The 23,345-nt window shown below is 41.1% G+C and overlaps 1 protein-coding gene across 1 annotated transcript in view; it reads right to left on the reverse strand.

Annotated features, from left to right (window-relative positions):
* LOC126335998 (ubiquinone biosynthesis O-methyltransferase-like) overlaps window positions 1-23,345 on the reverse strand; it is a 68,846-nt gene that overhangs the window by 24,819 nt on the left and 20,682 nt on the right. Inside the window, exon 3 of the mRNA XM_049999476.1 lies at window positions 19,100-19,232. Coding sequence (XP_049855433.1) covers window positions 19,100-19,232 — 133 coding nt within the window. The remainder of the gene's footprint in view (window positions 1-19,099; window positions 19,233-23,345) is intronic.

Genomic DNA, 23,345 nt, shown 5'->3' on the forward strand with positions numbered 1-23,345 from the left:
AGTTTAAGTAAAGAACTCTGCCAACATAGGCAGACGAGTGGGCCAGACACAACAACTGGCGACGAGAATCCTCCGAACCCAGTGCTGACGGCCACGAACTTTTAGTTTCTATTGTGCTAGTGCCTTAGTTCTCTCTTGTCTTTACTTTGCAGGGGCGCTTGTTTGCTTTAACAGTTTCTTGTCGTTTTGCTACTCAGTGTTTTCGGGTGGGGGTTACAGAAAATTCTCTTTGAACATATTTTTGTCTTTTTGTTGCATTTGTGTCTTCCGACAAGCCCCCCGCCCTCCTTCCGCCCGCTGCTCAGGCGCCGCAGCTACAAGCGTTAGATGCCGCACAGCTAATGCAGATGTTTCAGTTTCAGAGGCAGCAAATATCTGCATTGCTGAACACGTTGCAAGAGCTACTGGCCAACGCTGCACTCCCGACAGAACAAGCAACGCCTACTACAGCTGCTATACCATCTTTTCGACAGTTTTTTTTTTTTTTTTTTTTTTTTTTTTTTTTTTTTTTTTTTTTTTTTTTTACCAAGAAGAGGAGTATCTCGAGTGGCTATCGCAGTTCGAGGCACATTTACTAGCCCTCAATGTTGCAGGCACTGTTAAGCTTCCCTATCTATTATCCACGGTAGGAAGTTCAGAGTTCAGATTAATTCAAAAACTCTTTCCTAACGCCACTCCACGTGAACCTGCATATGACAGTGTTATCTCTTCGCCAACAAACATTTATGACCAACAGTTGAATGTGGTTGGTTCTCTTAGACTGTTCGCAGATGATGCTGTAATTTTCCGTCTAGTAAGGTCATCCGAAGACCAGTATCAGCTGCAAAGCGATTTTGAAAAGATTGCTGTATGGTGTGTCAGGTAGCAGTTGACGCTAAATAACGAAAAGTGTGAGATGATCCACATGAGTTCCAAAAGAAATCCGCTGGAATTCGATTACTCGATAAATAGTACAATTCTCAAGGCTGTCAATTCAACTAAGTACCTGGGTGTTAAAATTACGAACAACTTCAGTTGGAAGGACCACATAGATAATATTGTCGGGAAGGCGAGCCAAATGTTGCGTTTCATTGGCAGGACACTTAGAAGATGCAACAAGTCCACTAAAGAGACAGCTTACACTACACTCGTTCGTCCTCTGTTAGAATATTGCTGCGCGGTGTGGGATTCTTACCAGGTGGGATTGACGGAGGACATCGAGAGGGTGCAAAGAAGGGCAGCTCGTTTTGTATTATCGCGTTATAGGGGAGAGAGTGTGGCAGATATGATACATGAGTTGGGATGGAAGTCATTACAGCATAGACGTTTTTCGTCGCGGCGAGACCTTTTTACGAAATTTCAGTCACCAACTTTCTCTTCCGAATGAGAAAATATTTTGTTGAGCCCAACCTACATAGGTAGGAATGATCATCAAAATAAAATAAGAGAAATCAGAGCTCGAACAGAAAGGTTTAGGTGTTCGTTTTTCCCGCTCGCTGTTCGGGAGTGGAATAGTAGAGAGATAGTATGATTGTGGTTCGATGAACCCTCTGCCAAGCACTTAAATGTGAATTGCAGAGTAGCCATGTAGATATAGATGTAGATGTACATGTAGATGTAGATGTTGCAGCTAGGTATCAATTCTTCAATTGCAAAAAACGGTCAGAACAAACTTATCGTGAGTGGGTAACAGATTTGCAGGGTATGACAAGGAAATGCATGTTCACATGTGCTTGCGGTGCTTTATATTCAGATGTTATGTTGCGTGAAAGGATATCAATGATACGATTCGCTGATGACATTGGTATCCTGAGTGAACGTGAAGAAGAATTAAATGATCTGCTGAACGGAATGAGCAGTCTAATGAGTACACAGTATGGTTTGAGAGTAAATCGGAGAAAGACGAAGGTAATGAGAAGTAGTAGAAATGAGTACAGCGAGAAACTTAACATCTGGATTGATGGTCACGAAGTCAATGAAGTTAAGGAATTCTGCCACCTAGGCAGTAAAATAACCCATGACGGACGGAGCAAAGAGGACATCAAAAGCAGACTCGCTATGGCAAAAAAGGCATTTCTGGCCAAGAGAAGTCTACTAATATCAAATACCGGCCTTAATTTGAGGAAGAATTTTCTGAGGATGTACGTCTGGAGTACAGCATTGTATGGTAGTGAAAGATGGACTGTGGGAAAACCGGAACTGAAGAGAATCGAAGCATTTGAGATGTGGTGCTATAGACGAATGTTTAAAATTAGGTGGACTAATAAGGTAAGGAATGGGGAGGTTCTACGCAGAATCGGAGAGGAAAGGAATATGTGGAAAACACAACGAGAAGGGACAGGATGATAGGACATCTGCTAAGACATGAGGGAATGACTTCCATGGTACTAGAGGGAGCTGTAGAGGGCAAAAACTGTAGAGGAAGACAGAGACTGGAATACGTCAAGCAAATAATTGAGGACGTAGGTTGCAAGTGCTACTCTGAGATGAAGAGGTTAGCACAGGAAAGGAATTCGTGGCGGGCCGCATCAAACCAGTCAGTAGACAGATGACCAAACAAAAAAAACATGTTGCCCGATGTGGTCGTGATCAATGTACCTGATGTCAAACTCAGAGCACAAATTTGAAACAATATGATCCATCATTTCAGCAGGTAGTGCAAATACTAGATCAGTACGATTCATAGACGGCCGGAGTGACCGAGCGGTTCCAGGCACTACAGTCTGGTACCGCGCGACCGCTACGGTCGCAGGTTCGAATCCTGCCTCGGGCATGGATGTGTGTGATGTCTTTAGGTTGGTTAGGTTTAAGTAGTACTACGTTCTATGGGACTGATGACCTCATAAGTTGAGTCCCATAGTGCTCAGAGCCAGTACGATTCATACTTTCAAGCGGCCAGCTATTTGTTGGGTTGAGTCCCTTGTTTGTGGTCGCCCCATGCCACACTGGTGGCATGCGCTAGCCACACCGAGTAAACAACCTTCCACACCGCGTAAGCAGTTCGCTACACAGTCGGGTACACAGGCGAACAGAATGAAGTCTTTCCCTCAATGTTATACATGGCACAAATGCCAAGATACTCCTCCCGCCAAACTCAGTGTTACGCTTCTGCTAGGAAAGGACATTTGCAATTCGTATGTCTGCAACAGAACAAACATAAGAATTCGACTCACTCACAAAGTTCTAGTCATAAGACCCATGTTATTAATGCAGTATATTCAAAGTCTGCAATGGGCATCAGCAAAACTAGCAAACGTGGAGTTTCTTCAAACAATAATAAACAAACTTTTTGTTCATGTACTTATTTGTGGGAAACGTGTGAAATGTCATTTGGACATGGGTGCCTCTGTCACATTACCCAATCGTTACACACATGAACTGTTACGCTCCCCGTAGCTGTCTAAAACTAGCAAATGAGTTGGGTTGTTTGTGGGAAGAGACCAAACAGCGAGGTCTTCGGTCTCATCGGACTAGGGAAGGATGGGGAAGGAAGTCGGCCGTGCACTTTCAAAGGAACCATCCCAGCATTTGCCTGGAGCGATTTAGGGAAAACACGGAAAACCTAAATCAGGATGGCTGGACGTAGGACTGAACCGTCGTCCTCCCGAATGCGAGTCCAGTGTGCTACCACTACGCCACCTCGCTCGGTAGCAAATGAGTGGTGGCTTATAATGGACACGACATCCCCGTTCTCAGAACATGTACTTTGCCTGCCATGTATCGCTCACAAACGCGAACTGTGACTTTTGCAGTGCTTCAGTCACGCGAGTGTGAGAACATGTTTGTTGTTGATTCCTTTAATTTGTTCGGGTTTGTTGTCAGTGTCTAAACTCAATGCAGTAGACAGTGTAGCTAGCTTGCTAAAAGAATTCCGGTAACTCTTTTCTGAAGGTTTAGACAAAGCTAATAATTTTGTATCACAAATTATGCTGAAAGACACTTCTCAGCCAAAATATTTCCAGGCCATAACTGTTCCATTGCATTATGGGACTAAGTCGCTGCTGAACTTAAAGAATTGCATGATAACGGAGTTATAGTTCCCATATCAGCTAGTCAATGAGCAAGTCCATTGGTTTTGCACCGAAACTTTCAGGTCGCATTCGCCTCTCTGTTGACTTTAAGTCTACAGTCAATCCACAAACTGTCATTGATACTTATTCATTGCCACACCCAGAGGATCTCATGGACAAATTAGGCTCTGGACGCTATTTTTCAAGAATTGATTTGTGCGAAGCTTATCTTCAAATACCGCTCGGTGAAGAATCTCAAAAAGTGTAGGTAGTGCATACTCACTTGTGGTTGTTTAAAGATTTGCGTTTGCTTTTTAGCAGTGCTTCCACACCCGCCATTTTCCAGTGGTATTAGGAACAGTTGACTGCACAAGTGCCCAACTGTTCAAACTAATTGGACGATATTGTAGTAGCAGGTCATACACCTGAAGAACATAATGCAAATTTGCGTCTTTGTTTCGTGTGTTATCTGATGCAGGACAAAAGTGTAAGCTGGAAAAGAATGATTTTTTTTTTTTAAGCCTGAAATTCAGTGTCTTGATCACGCCCTAAACAGTCAAGGTGTACATCCTCTTCAGTCTCATTTGTTAGCCATACGAGATTTGCCAATTCCTCACAGTGTTACGGAACTGCTGTCAGTTTTGGGGAAAATGAACTATTATATTCGGTTCATACCGAATCCTGCACGCCGGCCACGGTGGCCGAGCGGTTCTAGGCGCTTCAGTCCGGCACCGCGCTACTACTACGGTCGCAGGTTCAAATCCTGCCTCGGGCATGGATGTGTGTGATGTCCTTAGGTTAGTTAGGTTTAAGTAGTTCTAAGTTCTAGGGGACTGATGACCTCAGATGTAAGTCCCATAGTGCTCAGAGCCATTTGAACCATTTGAATCCTGCACAAATCGCAGCTCCATTGCATAGCTTGCGTCGCAAGAATGTTGAGCCGTGCAGGGCTCGTGTTCATGCCATTTACTGTTTGTCATCTTCTATTATGGGTCTGCCGCCTCGTTTTCTTATTCCATTTACTGGCGTCACTAACTTCCTGCCTTACTTGCCCGCGAGCGGCAGCAGCAGCGCGTATCGATAAGTGCACTGTCGTACCATCTCTGGAGCGACCGTTAGTATTTCCAGGTCATCGTGTGTCTGGCAGTAGATTCTTTCCTTTGCAGAGACGTCGGTTGTATGACCTCTGCATGGTTGGGTCGGACCCACTGTCTCCGGGCCGTCGTCTGTCCAAAACAAGAAAATCAGTTGGAGACGCATAAGCAGTGCAGTCGCGACGGAGCAGCAGTCGCGTACGGACCAGCAGTTCAGTTGGTTAGTTGGCGTGGAGTAGCAAGCAAGCCCCCCACGCGAGCAACAACGTTTCACCAGCTGTATCTTCTGCCTTGTGGCCGTTGACGTTCCGGCTACCTGCCCTGGTCGTTGACGTAATTTTCGGCGGTGTACTTTTCTCGTCGTGTTGTTGCTGTAGAGCGCAGCGTGTAGTTTGATGGCTGAGGTGTTGTTGGTCGCTGTGTTTCGTTGTATTGAACTCTTGTGGTCGTTTTGCTGGTTGCGTCGAACGGAATTGATTTGGTTGATTGGTCGGTCGGCTGTCTGTCGGTTGGGTTGCCTTGTGATTAAGAGATTGTTGGTCCGGCTGCGTGTCTCACCTAAACGGGCATTAGTGTTACAATTCCTTGGAACTTCTGAGCGCCGTTCCGTGTCTGTTACGTAGTAACTTCCCTGTTTGAGTTTTAGTTATTTGGTTGATGTGTGGCCTTCAGCTGAGTTTTACATATCCTTAATTAATGGTCTTGTCTTGCCCTTGAGGCATGAGATTGTTGTTCTTATTGCGGCCTTCAGCTGAATTTTACATCAAATCTTTTAAGGCGTTAATCCATTAAATTATTGTGTTTATGTGTGGCCTTCAGCAGAGTTTTAATGTCTATTAAATTAATGTACTTGTCATGCCCTGTAAGGCATACGGTCGTGATGCTTTTGTGTGGGGCCTTCAGCCGAAATTGCTTCAATTATCTTCCATTGGATTGAAACACTTCTTATTGCTTAATAGGAAGCCGAGTTCCATTAAAATTAAAGTGCTAAGGCCTTCAGCCTGTTTCGATTGAAGATTTAGAAAATGTTTTTGGGTGACACCTCCAGAAGAAACTTCTATGTCAATTTCTTATTTAGGCCTTGCGTCTTGGATTTTGAGTGTGGCCTTCAGCCGATCTAAAGTTAATCAAGGGAGATCCATTACAACTTATAGTGTTTTGCATTCTTGTGTAATATTGTGTGTTGACATATAAAGTTTGTATGTTGATTGCAACTGACAGCAACCTCATTTTGGCCCCTTTCCACAACCTAACCCGCTCTGGCCTGCTAGTCCAGACATTTCAAATGTCCCCTTTGTTTGGACAGATAAGCGCCAAGCAGCTTTTCAAAAACTTAAAGATGCATTGCTCAGTGATGCATGCTTAGTTCACTTTGATCCTGTCAAGGCAGTTGCATTGCAAGTCGATGCTTCCTGTTACGGAATCGGTGCTGTGCTTTCGCACAGAATTGGTGATAAAGACAGGCCTATTGCTTTCGCGTCAAAACTGTTGTCCAAAGCTCAGTGTAACTATTCATAAATTGAGAAACAGGCTTTGGCTATTGTGTATAGTGTCACCAAATTCCATCGCTATTTGTATGACAGAAAATTCTACCTAGTAACGGATCATAAGCCTTTGCAGTCCTTGTTCCATCCGATTAAATTGGTTCCTATAATAACTGCCCAAAATTGCAAATATGGGCTTTCTTGTTGTCTCAATACCAGTACAATATTATGCATCGTCCGACAGCTCAACATGGTAATGCGGACGCCCTTTCACGTCTTCCGATTGGCCCTGACAAAGTTTTTGACGCTTCTGCTGCATCTTGTTCTCACATAAATGCATATTGCATATTGCATATTGCTTCAATCTTTTCCTCTCAACTATAAGAAAATTGCACAAGCAACGGAAACTGATTCAGATTTGAATATTTTGCTAAGATACATTCGCACTTCTTTGCCTCGCTCGTTGCATAGCACTCTGTAGTGCGCCGATACTTTGCACTTCGGCATAGCCTCGCTGTACAGAAATGTGTAATTCTTGTTCAGAATGGCAGTGGACAGTCACGTTTATTGATCCCTAAAACTTTGCAAAAAGAAGTGTTGCAGTTACTTCACCAAGAACACTGGGGGATTGTTCATACGAAACAGTTAGCGGGCCGACACTGTACTTGGTAGGGTATAGACGCCCAAATAGAACAGATGACTTCATAGTGTCACAAATGTGCAGAACACCAGTGTGCTCCGCCACAAAAATTCTCTGCTTGGCCTCAGTCGCAATCGCCATGGCAACGTTTTCACATAGACTTTGTGGGACCTTCTTGGTACACTCATTGGTGGATTATGGTTGACTCATATAGCAAGTTCCCTTTTGCGTGTCAGTGAACACGACAACATCACGCAGCACAGTTCAGGTGTTGTCATCTACTTTTTGCCTCGAAGGTTTACCTGAAGTAATAGTGTCAGACAACGGACCTCAGTTCACGTCAAATGAATTTGAAACATTCTGTGAGCGCAATGGCATAAAGCATCTAACTAGTGCACCGTTTCATCCACAGTCAAACGGCGAAGCGGAAAGTTTTGTCGGAACATCCAAGCAGCAGATGCCCAAACGTCATACCGAACACACCAGGGATCAAGCATTGCAACTGTTTATCGCCTCATATCGTTCGCATCCATTAGATGGACCATCGCCGGCGGAATGGCTTCACGGCCGCCGCCATCAGACACATCTGCACCTAGTCCACCAACCTCAGCATCCGGCGCCTAAGGAAGGCCGCAAGTATCGCTTCGCGATGCATGATATTGTTGTTTTACAGGGCTTTTAGCGAGAGCAGACGGTGGGAGCGAGGCGCTTGGATGTATCTTCTTTCAGGTCTAGATAGCTTGCTCGTGCCGCCACCAAAATCAACTTCGCCTCTGTCATGTATATGATGCCCCACTGCAGACTCCTAACTAAAGTACGAGCATATGGCATTGGTTCCCAAGTATTTGAGTGGCTCGAAGTCTTCTTAAGTAATAGAGCCCAGTACGTTGTCCTCGATGGTGAGTGTTCATCGGAGGTGAGGGTATCATCTGGAGTGCCCCAGGGAAGTGTGGTAGGTCCGCTGTTGTTTTCTATCTACATAAATGATCTTTTGGATAGGGTGGATAGCAATGTGCGGCTGTTTGCTGATGATGCTGTGGTGTACTGGAAGGTGTCGTCGTTGAGTGACTGTAGGAGGATACAAGATGACTTGGAGAGGATTTGTGATCGGTGTAAAGAATGGCAGCTAACTCTAAATATAGATAAATGTAAATTAATGCAGATGAATAGGAAAAAGAATCATGTAATGTTTGAATACTCCAGTAGTAGTGTAGCGCTTGACACAGTCACGTCGATTAAATATTTGGGCGTAACGTTGCAGAGCGATATGAAGTGGGACAAGCATGTAATGGCAGTTGTGGGGAAGTTAGATAGTCGTCTTCGGTTCATTGGTAGAATTTTGGGAAGATGTGGTTCATCTGTAAAGGAGACCTCTTATAAAACACTAATATGACCTACTCTTGAGTACTGCTCGAGCGTTTGGGATCCCTATCAGGTCTTATTGGGGATGGACATAGAAGCAGTTCAGAGGCGGGCTGCTAGTTTTTTTACTGGTAGGTTTGATCATCACGCGAGTGTTACGGAAATGCTTGAGAAACTCGGGTGGGAGTCTCTAGAGGAAAGGAGGCGTTCTTTTCGTGAATCGCTACTGAGGAAATTTAGAGAACCAGCATTTGAGGCTGACTGCCGTACAATTTTACTGCCGCCGACTTACATTTCGCGGAAAGACCACAAAGATAAGAGAGATTAGGACTCGTACAGAGGCATATAGGCAGTCATTTCTCCCTCGTTCTGTTTGGGAGTGGAACAGGGAGAGAAGATGCTAGTTGTGGTACAAGGTGCCGTCAGCCACGCACCGTATGGCGGATTGCGGAGTATGTATGTGGATGTAGATGTAGATTTTTCAGTCTCTCTTCCCCCAGATTTACAGGTCCAGAGGACAACGCGGCCACAGCAGCCGCCAGAGGGTGTCATCATCACAGCGCGGGACGACCCCATGGAAACGGAGCCTTCGCCTCCTCCACCTCCTCTCGTCCTACCCATGGAGCTGGACTTGCCCACACTGCAGCAGTCGCCGCCTTCTTCATCTGGTTCATGGCAGCAGAAGATGGACGGTTACCCTTCTGGTCGTTTTCAGGGCAGGTTTCCGCCAGAGCGCAGGCCGGGTGGCGGGGTACGGCCGGAAGCTTGACGTCCCCTGCAGCCACAGCTTCCGGCCCGACGATGCGCGTCCACACTTCTGCTCCCCCCCCCCCCCCCCCCCCCCAACCCACTCTCGCCACTGTGGTCACACTTCCTACACGACGGCAGTCCACCCCGTTTGGGGGAGGAATGTTCTGGCGTAGCCACAAGCGCCGGACGAAGACAAAGAATGCAAGACCAGAGATGGTGGTGAAACGACATTGGCCAATGATGGGCGGAATAGTGACACACAACGACAGGAGCGCTCTCAAGCCGAACTGAATATAAGCGCCGCTCCTGCCAGCCTCGGCCACTGATATCGGCTCAGTATACGGACGTTAGTGGACAGGATTCTCAGAGTATTGCCACAGCCTAGCAGAGAGTGCTACGAGAACAGTTAGTAGTGGTCCACAAACTGTGTGACAGACTTGCATCAACATTGTATACATCACAGGTCTCTGTTTCATATTGCCTGTAGCCCCTCGCTTGCGACACTTGTTCTAAATCCCAAGTTAAGTATTGTCAGTCTGCTTTATTGAAAAAAAACTTCTCATGTTATTTGCTTGAATTGTTGAATAGCATTCCGAGAATGCAGAATCCCTTAGGCACCCTATACGAGACTATTAGGCAAGACCCAACAGGGACTAAAGTGTTATTGTCGACTGCTTACCATCTAATAAACTTATCATACCTTACGAAAATGGCTAACTATGGAGAGATAAAGTGTCGTTTTCGGACGAATACATAAAAGAGTGGTCTCTTCTCAAGAAGGGAATACTTATCAAGAAGCGTTGTGTGAGATTGGTAGCTCTTCCATCTCAGTAGCTCACGGAGGTAAGACAAATGTGAGGCATCACATTTCTACAAAGAATCACACAGATAGATTCGCTATAGCATCGATGTCAACGTCTATGTCGTTTTCATTCATGATTAAGGAAGGTACCCAGGAAGAAAGGCTCGTTGCTGCTGCAGAACTAACAACAGTTCATAAAGTTGTTAAACATAATCAGTCCTTCAGTTCTTTGGCTGTGCCTTAAAACTGAATGCCGCCATGTATCCTGACTCGAAAAAAAAGTCGCCACAAAGCAGTCTATAGCCAGGACCGAAGCTAAACGATTGTTAAAAATGTTCTCGCACCACACTCCGTGTCCGAATGCATAAAACAATTGCAAGAAGTTTCATTTTAAGTCATAGGCACCAATGCATCGGACCACAAGCTTGAAAGGTGTTTCCTTTAGTTGTTGAGTACTTTATTGGAAGCGACGAAATCCAACAGGACCGTTGAAGTTTAATTTGCTGAATAATGAAATACTGGAGACAACTGCAAAGTTTTGTCTAGATACTTCAAGAAAACTGCAAATTCCGTTAGATCTATGAGTCGCTTTTTCTGCAAACAATACCAATACTAACTTCGAAGAGCTTCATCGAAGCGGCCGGCGAAATATGTTTCACCAAATGAAAGAGGAATTAGGAAAAAAAATATAGAAGGAATTGGATGCCCTGCCCATATTCTTCACGACAGTACATCAAGCGTTGCTGGAGTGTTAACGTTCGACATTTAAATAATGCTCATTAAAATATTTAATTGTTTCTCAATATAGATGGTGACGACAGAGAACGTGGAAGAGATCTGCTTATATGTTGATGTCAGTCACCAGATTCTTCTGCCTCACTCAGAAACAGTGCCCGCAGTTGAGAGAATTCTTAAGCTCTGGATTCCGCTGAAATAGTTTTTGACGCCGAAGACAGATCACCAAGAATAATTTCAGACTTTTCCAGTAGTCTGATCAGTGAAATCTACTTCAGGTTTCTGCAGTCAGACATGGTTCTGCATGGAGAAGAATAAAGTCTCGATAATTGAAATAAGAAATATATTAACCAACACTCAAAGGCGTCCGAATGAAAGGAAGACTGCCAATTTTATTTCCATGCAAACCAAGATGAATCTGAACAAATTAAAGAATGAGAAACCAAACCAAGAAATATTTATCTTAACTTCGAAATTTTAGGTAAAGAAAATGGCTTACTATACCATAGCATTTGATTACTTAGAGAAATGAACTACTTCTCTTAAGAAATATCAAGTATTTGACTGGATAGCGCTATCTGAAACACCAGATTGGGTGACGACTGAAAATACTATTATACACCTGACTAAAAATGGCGTAAAGATTTCAGATGACAATTGTTTTCAGGAATATATGTACCTGAAGATCTTTTTAGAAACTCAGTGTGACTGGGAAGAATGAAAGTCTAAACACTCTGTGGAAGGAAGGTAGATTTACTATCTTAAGGAGACCGAAAATCCTGAACGCAAATGCCAACTGATAAAATTATAAGAGTATCTGTTTTCTAACACTGCACGCAACGCCTCTGTGTAAAGAGTACTTTCGATAATGTCTGCTTGGTGGACTAATGAATGAGATCATCTGCTGCCAGCAACTGGGGGATGAATCTTACAACGCCAGTTTAACTATAAGCTGACTTCCATGGAGTTTTGTAAATTTTAAAAGAGAAAAAAAGACTTGCTGAGAAAGGTGAAATATTCCGAAAAATGTGGTGTACCAACTACTTCTGTCGCAACAAGTTCCATGGAGTTGTGTTCTATATAAAAAGTAATCACATTAAATAAATTTCTTAGTTCATTTGTACACCGACATTTCAGAGCGTCCCGACGAGGTGCCAGCTAGATATAACAACCCTACTTCGGATATTAGCCGACTTCATGACAGTACAGTCCCTTGTTTCTTCACTTGCACAGAATGAATCATGCTCAGCATTTTAGACCTCCGTGTTCGGTATGGTCATCGATGTCACTGAACCACTCACTACATGGCAAGCGCTTGATTTACACACTAAGCATGTGGCACCCACCAATGATTAACAGTTGATTTCAATCGGAAAACCGCTCGTGTAAATCGGACCTAAAGGCCAGCTTGATGCTACAGGTGGTACTCGGGGTTTGCCCACGCCAGAAGCATGAACTGCGTCACTCTTGCATTCGCATAAAAATTATGTGAGACAAAGAGGACATTTGCATGCACTTTACTAAATTTTCATGTCTTGACCACGCCTTTATTATTTCCAAAAATATCTTACGTGTTTCGACATTCTGTCATTTTTAACACTGCTGTAAGAAATGGTGTCATGTCGAAACATGTGGGATGCTTTTGGAAATAATAAAAGGGTTGTCAAGAAACAAGAAAAGTTTTTAAAGTAATTTCAGCGGAATCAGCTGAAAATTTCAGTATGTGTGTGCCTGGTGTTGGTCCACAGCTTGGTAGCTCTGCACACTTTCACATTTTCTAGAATGTAGAGTCTGCACAGATTAAGGTGGCTGGCAGGTGCGCAGTCAGCAGGGCAAGTGTGGGGAGAGTGGTAGTGGTGTGGGCTGCTGGCAGGCGCTGTAGGAGAAATGCTAAGCACTCGAGGGGAAGTGCCATTCTAAACTGAAGTCTACATTCACATTTCTTGTAAATATTAAGTAGAGCACCTCCACTCTCACACTCGCATGGTGATCATTCAAAAGGAGTTTTCACTCTGCTCTGGTTAGTAGCTAATAAGAATTCCACTGAAAACGCAAGAAAAGCAGCGATTTATTTTCACCCAGCTTGTTAACAACTTGTAACTGCCAGAAATCGACATTAGTGGCGAATTTTGACTACAACCTACACATTTCTCTAGTTGCAACGTTAAAATTTTCCTCTTTTCCTAAATCCCAGCAAAGTTTAGACAGTGTCACTGCAATAATATCTTGTGCAGACGCAATTGGAGGAGAATTCTGCAACAGTGGTTTATTAAGTAAGGAAATAGAGGAAAGCAAGGTCAACAGTTTATTAAAAAGCACATCCTCAGTAGAAAAATAAATGTTTAATGTCTTCGCTTGTGTAGTTTCAAAACCCACAGTATTTCTCGTTTGAGAGCTATTGATGGGCCTTAAAAATTACATTATTTCATCGAAAAAGTCTGTAGTTAGTGGAATAATACGGTAGCTAATGAAGTTTTGCATAAAAACCATAAGGTATAGTATTCTCCACTTTGCATGCTGTCATTTGCCAAAATCTCATTTCAATATCTCAAACCGTTTTTAAATATGAAAAATGTTGTGGATATTTCATTCTCGTTTTATCGCTGGTGCGCTGCGATCGCAAATGAGTGTGCTACGTGAGATCAATTTTCTCGAGATAGGTAACAGATAGAGACATCCACCCAAATCTAAAGAAAGCTTCAATATGCTAGCCAAGTTTCATATGCAATAACACATTATGTAATATGTGCCAAACGCAAAATCATAGCGATACCTGTTATTCATTGCAAACTTTTTCGAATTTCACTCAATGTCTTACTTCCATGCAAATATCACAGAAACTGTGACCATTAACGAAATGATGGGCTCATCCTCATTAAGGTCACATATAACGGTATAAATAACGCAAAAATGAAATTATTTTACCAAATAGTTTCTGTAAAATCGTTTGAGAACGATTGCAGGCCGCACGCCTCTTTCTGTAATCGCAGACCAGACGAAAGTCTGCAAACACTTGTCGGCCTCCCCTTCTGAACAAACGAATGAACTCGCCCAGCGCTTAGGAGGAAAACTGGTCACTGAGCATCGGCCACCGTATCCTGCGCGGACTCTATCGTATTCATGAGAATCTAGTGTAACATGCATGAAATGTAACATGCATTCCAATTTTAAAAATTGATATCGTAAAAAAAGGGTTTGTTGGTGCATCACTAGTAGGCTAAATTTATTTTAGAAAACAATAGATGTAAAAGTGAACTCTCAAAACAACAACAATGGTAATGTGGCCCATTGTTGAGTGACACAATCATAATTAAGAAAAGAACATCTAACTTCGTTACCCACATAACATGCAAACAACATTCCATATATTCCTGTGAGTAACCTTTGAAAAGATTATTTATACTAACATTCAGGGGTTGTAACAAAGATCATTCCTCCAGGAATAACAATCAGGTCACTGGCTGGGCTTTGAATCTTCTTTTTTATGTCATCAGTGAGACGACCACGAAATGAGTCAAGACATAGAACTGATGGTAGTTTGGAAAGCCCACCAGGACGGAGTTCTCATACTTTTCGGAGCCACTGAAGCATTAAAGCTTCAGTCATTCATTCCTTCTCTTTGTTTAGAACAATTATGTCATTGGGGAAATATATTTAATTTTTAGGAGTTTTTAGGCTTTTTTCCCCTTGAAGATTAAGAAAGGGAGAAGTTTGCGCCCATATGCTGTTATTGCCATCATTTCAGTTATACGCTGTTTTTCACACCCTGATGCTTTGATGGTAACTTCTATAGTCCCCAGTCGTTAATCGTAAAGTACCTGGCGTATCAAACCTAGTTGGCATCTCATCAGCGTTGGCTGTTTGGTCCATGGACAAGTTCTTCTGTTTCCGAAGTGTGGTGACATACAGCTGAAATTTGTTATGTTTTCTCCTCAAAATCCTATGGAAGCTTTTGGCATACTTTCGTACGGCGTCTTAGAGACCAGCCTGCCCATTTCATAAAGCCCATCCACAACTAGCCTTGCCTCGGTATATTCAGAACTTTTTGCTTTCTTTATTATACTGTCACTAGTCACAGGTTGCCCATTCTTTCTCCTTACATTTTTTAAGAATACCTGTCGCAGGACTTTGCTTTAAGTAACAGTTTAGGAACACAATAGCCACCAGCGAAAAGCGTTTATTGAATTTGCTAAATTAAATTTTCAGTTTTGAACAAAAGATTTGTCCCAGCTAAAGTAATTTATGTTATCTTTTTATTTGTACAGTTATAGAAAACTGGGTTCATTTGAATTATTAATTGATCTGAAAGTGGCGTATGCAACGAGTGCTCTATGCAATGTAGAGCCACAGATAATAGTTTGGTTGATTCCAGCTCTGCCATATCCTGGGGACAGTGTAATTTATTATTATTAGGTACGCCTGGACGCTATCGCATCACACTAAGCTATTATACTTCAGTCTTGTTTCCTAGCTGCTCTCATTCTTTCTCCGTGAATTGTTTTCTTTTTTCAATCTGTCACCCTACCTCGTATGTGCTAACGATCTCTCCAGTGGATTTAAATAAGTCTTTTCTGAAACGTTTTTGGTCTCCTGTGCCCAGGATATGGTTTTGAGTTGTTCTAAGTGCGTCTCAAGCCTGTGAGTGAGTCTTGCACCTGGGCGTTTATGAATGTTCCCATAAAATTTCAGTCTTCTTTCCCTGTTGTCAGTCACGAGACTCGACATTTTTTTCCGGATTGTAATCTGTACCCCACTTCTGTTGTTTTGGTGCAGAGTATCTTTCTCAGAACTTTGAGTTCTTATGTAGGATCTGATTTTTTCAGTGTGATGTAAGCTTTTAGCTACCGTACAAGTATTCAGGGTTGATTACTATGTTATAAGACTGTGTCCTATGTGAGCGACAGAATGAGCGACAGCGCACGACAGCTTCAGGCGACAAAACACAACTGTAGGTGTCGTTATGGAAGTGTCCTAAGTGAGCGACATCTGTGTCGCTGCCTGTCTCCCGCTGCAACTGGCGACGATTGAATCCAAACGTGCTTGAATCTTGTCGCTGCAGCACACGTGACATAGAGCGACAGCCACCTGTCTTCTTGGAAAAGCAGTGGAGCAGACGCGACGGCAGCTTTGAATTATTTAACATTCGATTTTAAGAAAACTATTCGGTGAAAAAAATTTGATTCTTCAGCAAACTGTTAAATGATAAAGCTCAGAATTTATTTTCGTTATTTGTCATAGTTACTGTGCTGCACAAATTGAGTACATGGCTGCACGAAATTTTTAAGAATTTGCAGAGGTAAAATCACACTGTGTAGACTTCCAGTAAAGTTCATTTAAGGCTATACATTACTGCATATGAAATGTAACCAATATATGTAAATTGTATTTAAAGTTGAGACTGGAATGATACCTCTTTTCATTCTTGAGATATTGGTTGTTATATCCGCGGACGTGTCGCTCGCGTCGCCTTCGAACCTTTCCTGAGCTTCGGGAATCAAGTGGTCGTAAAAATCATCGTAGCTCATAAAAGTTCAAGATATTGGAACGACTATTTCTGGAAATGACAGCACGCAGAAAGGACTATTTTATCGTAAGATTAACAATCGATATTTTTTTGCAAGGCCGTGAGCAGAGCGAAAACAAGACTCGCTATAACTTACACCATGAGGTTTTGTCTAAATTTTCATATTTAAAAAAAAAGGGAGAGAAGCAGGTAAACGGGATATCAAATTGACCAGCAGGAGGTCTAGTTTGGCAAGAAAATATTTAACTGCGTGAAAGTAATCACTGTAATGAACGAAAACTTAATTAATAAGCTGAGGAAAAATTGAAATATTTCACGAGAAGCTGCTTTACATGAAGTGTCAGAAACGTCAGCTGTTCAAGACCTAGCTATTTTGCACATAAAAAGATACATTGTTGCGGTATTTAAATGTCAAAAAGGCTTTCTTCGAATCAAGTATGTCAGGAAGGCAACAGAGGAGTCAGTAAGATCATGCTTTCTGAATAAAATTTGAAATTAAAAACTGAAAGAAATCAGTCAGATATTTTATGAAATGATTTGTGTAAAAGAAATAAGTAGATCAGAGAAACGTTCTACGTGCCTTTTAATGATGCCCGAAATCAGGAACAGAAAATAAGGTGCAGCAAACGTTTCCCAAACATTTTTTTTATTTCATACTTTTAGACAAATCATTACACAAAACGTTTTACTTTCTTTTCAAGAATTTTGTAAGCTTTACTTTTAGAGAGTATTTAGAGTAATTGAAACGCTTGGTCTTAACCACTGACTGCTGATGAATTACGTTCGCAACATGAAATATCTGCAAAATTTCATGGTTCACTCTAATTTATTGGGAATTAAATGTACGTGATATACTGCGATAGGTGTAAAGATCAAGTTCTTTGGCAAGACCTTAAAAATGGACTTAGCGATGCAGTGTAAACAGTATAAATAATATTTAGTATACAATCGTAATAGTCAGTAAATATATAACAACTGGCGGGAATGGAACTGATTACATTGTCCACGCATGTAATTACGAACTGTATACGCTACCCCTACACCACAGTTACCTATCGTCCATGCTTCTCCTTCCGTGTCCTTATGTTTGTATTTAGCGTAGTCAGTCATGTAATAATCATTCCTCCGCATCTATTGGTTGTTTAAAGGTCCTTAATCATGTAAAAAATAAGTATTTAATTTACTGACGAGATATTCGAATCCTCCTTTGCTCATTCACGTGTATTCGAAGAACTTGTCTGGTGATCTTTGTAGCTGACGATACTTACGAAATTCTCCATGGAGATTCCTCCATTTGTAAACTTCATGCAGAGCATTCCTCTTCGCTTTGTTTTCTTAAGTAAACCTAATTCCGTAGCTTTTCTCTCCAGCTACAGTATTCAACAGCTGGTTGGCTCTAAGCAGCCATCTTGTAGCGCGACATGGTCGCTCGCACGCAGAACACCCAAGGTTGTCGCCCGATGTTGCTGCTTGTCGCTGGAGCGTTGCGTATCCAAAAGTCGCTCACGAAGGACACGGCATTTATACCTGATTTTCGTGCGTATGGACGTACACATTTTATTGTCTAAATGCTTGAAGCGAGAATTTCTCTCGATTTGTCCATATTTCGTGATTAGTTTTTGAGTAAGATGTTTTGAGCAGAGGTATTATGTTATTTTTGGAAGAATACTTGGAGACCAACTCTTTTGACGGATTTGTTTATGTGTGTGTCTGATTGCTGTCATCCTGTAGTCTGCTAGTTTTGTCAGATCGTCGTTAGGGGAAGTAGACCAGACAGCAAGGTCATAGGTCTCATCGGATTAGGGAAGGAAGTCGGCTGTGCCCTTTGAAAGGAACCATCCCGGCCACCTGCCTGGAGCGATTTAGGGAAATCACGAAAAACCTAAATCAAGATGGCCGGACGCGGGACTGAACCGTCGTCCTCTCGAATGCGAGTCCAGTATCTAACCACTGCGCCACCTTTTTTATTTTTATTTTTTTTATTAATCTCAATTTGTTCGCTTTCTGTTCGTTGTATCTGCTCAGAGCGGACCTCGTAAGACATCCGATGAAGTTCTTTGATGATCGATTAACTCAGTTTTTTTATTACAGAGTGTACGTAATCCTCTGGCCGAACACGCTGAGCTACCGTGCCGGCATGCCACCTCGCTCGGTCGGATGACTTTGTCCAAAGTGAGATAGAAGACAAACCATAGCCCTAGAGAACGCCGGTTTTAGTCAGAAACGGTTTTGACATTCACTCATCAATTTTATTTTCTAGGTTGTGCTGGCGAGTATTTGTTTAGTGAAATTTAGGGATTTTGGATCGAGACCTTTGCTTTTCGAGGACGACTGTTCTTATGATTAACATTTATTGTTATCAACCTGCTCCAAGGCACTGTATCTTCCCCTTCAACAGCTTCTGAAGCATGGAAAAATGACTGCACAAATGCCTCTGTGTGTGCTGTAATTAGTCTAATAGTGATTGCTCAGCCACCCACTGATACCAGAAGACTCTTGTAGAATATCACAGCAGAGGGGTCGAAACGTCGAGTATTCAAGATCGTTGAACAACTAAGAAAATCTTAGCGAAAGCTTACATATTTCAATAAGAATAGTCTTCCTAGCTGGTCACTTTATTTGTGGTTGAGAGAAAGGTAGAATTTTCTATGGAATTACTAGTGATCGTTTCCAAAGAAATCTAAAATGTAGTAGGGAATTGTTTAGACCTGTACATTACCTGCATGTGCTCCGACCAGCGCGAGTCTTTCGCTATGTCTTCAAAGGCAGCGCTAAACAACATGTTAGCTGTTATGCTGAAGACAACTTCTCCACCAGGTACCAATAGTTTGTGTATATTCTGGATAGCATGCCTGCGACAATATCCATTTATTAGATGAAGTTGCCGCAGTGTCAAACACATTAGCCTTTACTCACCTATAAAAAGGTAGTATAAAGGAAATATGGTAAAACTATTTCATGGAGAAAATACACGACAGAAAATAATGCGCTTTGAATATAATTAACTCCATTTTACAAACATGGTTAAAATAATATGATTCGACTCTTCCCTACACTAATAAATCTACAAATAAAGTTTATGATTGTTTTGTATAATACATCAATAAAACTGACAATTTAACTGGTAAAACTATTAAGAAATTGAGCTGTGACTATGGGAAAGATTTTTTAAATTCAGCTCCCTATCACTTTATAAGACAGAAAGTAATTACTTTAAATGCATGTCAGTCCTGTCTACACGAATTAATTGGCACATCAGAACGATACAACAAGACAATTACGGATATGTCAACATGCCTGCGTGATGAAACGAAAGTTGATAGGAGATTCTGGCCTGAACTAGTTTGTGGAGCTGCGTACCTTAAGAGCAGAACTTTAGCTAAAACAGTTCAAAGGAAACGTCTTTATGAAATATCATTGAGGAAGAAGTGTTCGTACATAACTAGAAGAGCTGCGAAAGCCAATGTTGGCTTGTAAAGCAGACTTGGGAATTTTGATAGGGTACAGCCAAATTTGATGCAGAGTATTGATTAACAATGAAGTTATCATTGCCATATATGTTCTTAATATGGAAGAGGACATCAAATATATTAATCTCCAGGACTCTGATTCAGTGAGTCAACATTTTACTGATTATGAGTGCAATATCAACAACATAGACAATGAATCTATAAACGAGTAAATGGAAGAAAAGAGTAGTGAAAGGCGTTTTGTCAGTTGTAAACGTGAACAACAATTTGAGTTGAGAAAGTGTCAACCAGGGAATGTAGAATACTTCATAGATTTAATGACTGTGTCATGAGTAGTTTCATTTATGTAAACTTCTGTAGCGCTGATAGTCCATAAAACTTTTGTTATGTGTAGTCGTGACTGAAAAGTTTGGGAGCAAGCAATGGATAAGGAAATTAAATGCTTAAATAAAAATAACACATGAAAAACTAGTAATTAAACAAGTGAATGTAAATGTTGCTGCCGTAAAGTGGGATTTTACAAGAAATCTGATAGCACTTACGAAACATGATTAATTGTAATGGTCTTTCAACAAAATGAAATTGTGGATGATCCTTATTCATCACTTGCTGTGGTACATACTTTCAAACTTTTGTTGTCATATTGTTGCCAAAAGGGCTTAATGGGCTTAATGGTAGAGGAAATAGATGTAAAGACGGCATTTATAACTATTAAAGTTTTCTCAGAAATTTATGTAAAGCAGCCACTAGGATATGAGTATGTAACAGGCACAGTCTGTAAGATTTTCAACGCATTATATGATCTGAGAAAAGTTCTAGAGCATCGTATGGTTGTTTGGATGAGTCTTTGAAGGGTGTACGTTTTAAAAGAAGTAAATATGATGAGTACAGATTATGTGATGTACGTGTGTTTGTTATAATTTGCTAAACTGTAGAAAAGGTAAAAGGAAAATACAAGTAATCAAGAATCTGTTACCCAAGCGATTTCGAAAGACTTAAGTGAAGTAAAAATTATATTGGGATAAATACTGATTTTATTTATGAAGAGAGTGTAGTGACTTTTAGTCAGGACAGCTAGACTGAATCTCTAGCTAAGAAATATTGGATTAAACATACAGAGTTGTACAGTACGCCAATGGAAGTTAACTTGAAAATTAGAACCCGCACAAGATTCAAGTCATTAGAGTAAGTACACGAACTTGATAGGTGCTCTGCTGCATATTAGGCCAGGAACATGACCAGATGTAAGTTATATTATAAACTAATTGGGTAGGTTTCAAATTATTAAAATTATACTCACTTTAAATATGCTTTGTGACTGTTGTTATACTTGCATCAAACAAAAGGACTGAAGTAGAAATATAGATGTACTGAAAATGCTGATCTCTTAAATTTTTTGTAGATGTGGATTGAGCAGATGATTGTGTACACCATAAGTCTACATCAGGCTATGTAATTAGATTATTTGTAAATATGATATTTTGGAAACCAAAGAAACACAAAGTGTTACATAATCTTCTATTTTCGCTGAGTATATAGCACTGTCAGAAGTTGTCACCGTGATTAAGTTAATTCTGGATATTTTGAAAGTTTTTAATGCAAAATATGATGATCCTGTTAAGGTATGTGAAGATAACTCAGGGGCCACTAGTGTTCCTAAGCAAGGTAGATTTTCAAAAAATTCTGAATATACTGAAATACGCTACAAATTTTTTGAATGAATGTTGTAGGAATCGAATTTTATAAATTTGCAAGTAGATTCAGAATAAAATGTAGCAGACATTTTATCGATCTTTGAGCGAAGATAGATTTCCAAAATTTCGAGAAATCTTGAATGTAATTTGAGTGCTATAAAATGTCGGGCGGCATGTGGGGTGTGGTACATTTATATCGATAGCATCAACAGTGTCAAGAGCGCTCTCAACAATGAGTGTGTAATGCAAGTACAACAATCAGTCAGTTCCGTGGCTTGACTGTGTTCGCCGTGTAAAGAGAGCTATAAAGTGTATTTAACTTTTCGTTAACAAATATTGTGAAGAGCTGGCATTCGAAGATAGGTTAGGTTCGTTAACAAAGGAAAGTGTGCTCATTCTTAATTATACAGATTTTAATCAACATTTTAATAGTTTCTTTAAACTTACCAGAAGACAGTCCGGAGTTGATATGAAGATTATCCGCCCATCATCAGTAACTATGGATGTTCAGCTAACAACGGGTTTCTCTCGATTGACAAGGACAGAAGGAAAGTGGCGTTAGAAGCAACACAGAAGTGTGTTCCTCTACAAATGCAGTACAGCTGGCTCCTGCCTTCCAGTGTGCATGGGAGTCAACCAAAACTGTCTGGCTCTGGCACCTGCCTAACACTGATGCAAACAGCAACTTGTGATTACTGTCAGCTTTAATATAACTTTTTTCCCACTATACCACCTTTGTAAGCAGACTCTCTGTGAATTTTCGTCAAACTGGAACACCCCATCAGCATGATGCGACAGTTCCGCATAACAACACGAACTTCCACACGAGATAGCAGTCGGCTGTTCAAAACAAATAAATCCTAAGTTCTAACTATTTTAATTACTGCAAAACTAGTAATCAGATTTTGAATAGTGAAACGCCATTTAATTCGCCTTTTTGAACTACGATACTAGCAGCGGAAATTACTATACTTCAATTTGAAAAACATAAGTTGATATCGATATCTCTGTAATTAATTCATATGTGAAAAGAGATAATACGTCATTTGCTGAAGAATTTTCCAAAAATCATTTGGGCGAAAACAGAGTTACGATGAGTTCAGCCATTCGGGAAATATCAAAAGTTAATAGCGTAGATAAATCACGTTTCATGCATAGTACAAATGGAGTTCATAATAGCGCGATTGTCTTAGAATCAGTTGACAAGTGATCAGTAAAAAAATGGAATTCTGAACCAACATCTGTTTGTAGTCGTTCTAACTGCTGCTATTGAACGAAATGACCTATTATACCGCTCCAATTGATGACAAGTATATTTGGTTTCATGCCACTGTTCGTCGACGCTTTTTACAATCATTACTTTTAATGCATTATTTATATAGCTAATTAGCTTCTGTTAACCGAACAGCTCAAACAATAAGAAATTCAGCCTTCAGTGGCAAGGTTTTTCTTATTTTTTTACTTTTCCGATGTTTCGATGAAAATAATGGTTTCTTCTTCAGAACCTATATGTACATATATTAGACACTGAAATACATCATCAATGTAATGATTTCATAATAAGGAAATTCGTGATACAAAAATTACATTATTTTTAGGGCCAACTGTGGGCTTCGCCACAGAATAAAACTAAAACAGAATAAAGACGCATAATCGTAAGACTATGTCTGCCAAGACTAAAAACACTAAGAAAAACATAGACGGCTCTGCGCCTGGCCAGGAATAAGGGTCACACGTAAGCAACAAGGAAACCAGGCGTCGCGAGCAGTTCAGCGGAGAGGGCATGCGCTCAGCGCAACGT

This window comes from Schistocerca gregaria, chromosome 2, assembly GCF_023897955.1.
Source record: "Schistocerca gregaria isolate iqSchGreg1 chromosome 2, iqSchGreg1.2, whole genome shotgun sequence".
NCBI lineage: Eukaryota > Metazoa > Arthropoda > Insecta > Orthoptera > Acrididae > Schistocerca > Schistocerca gregaria.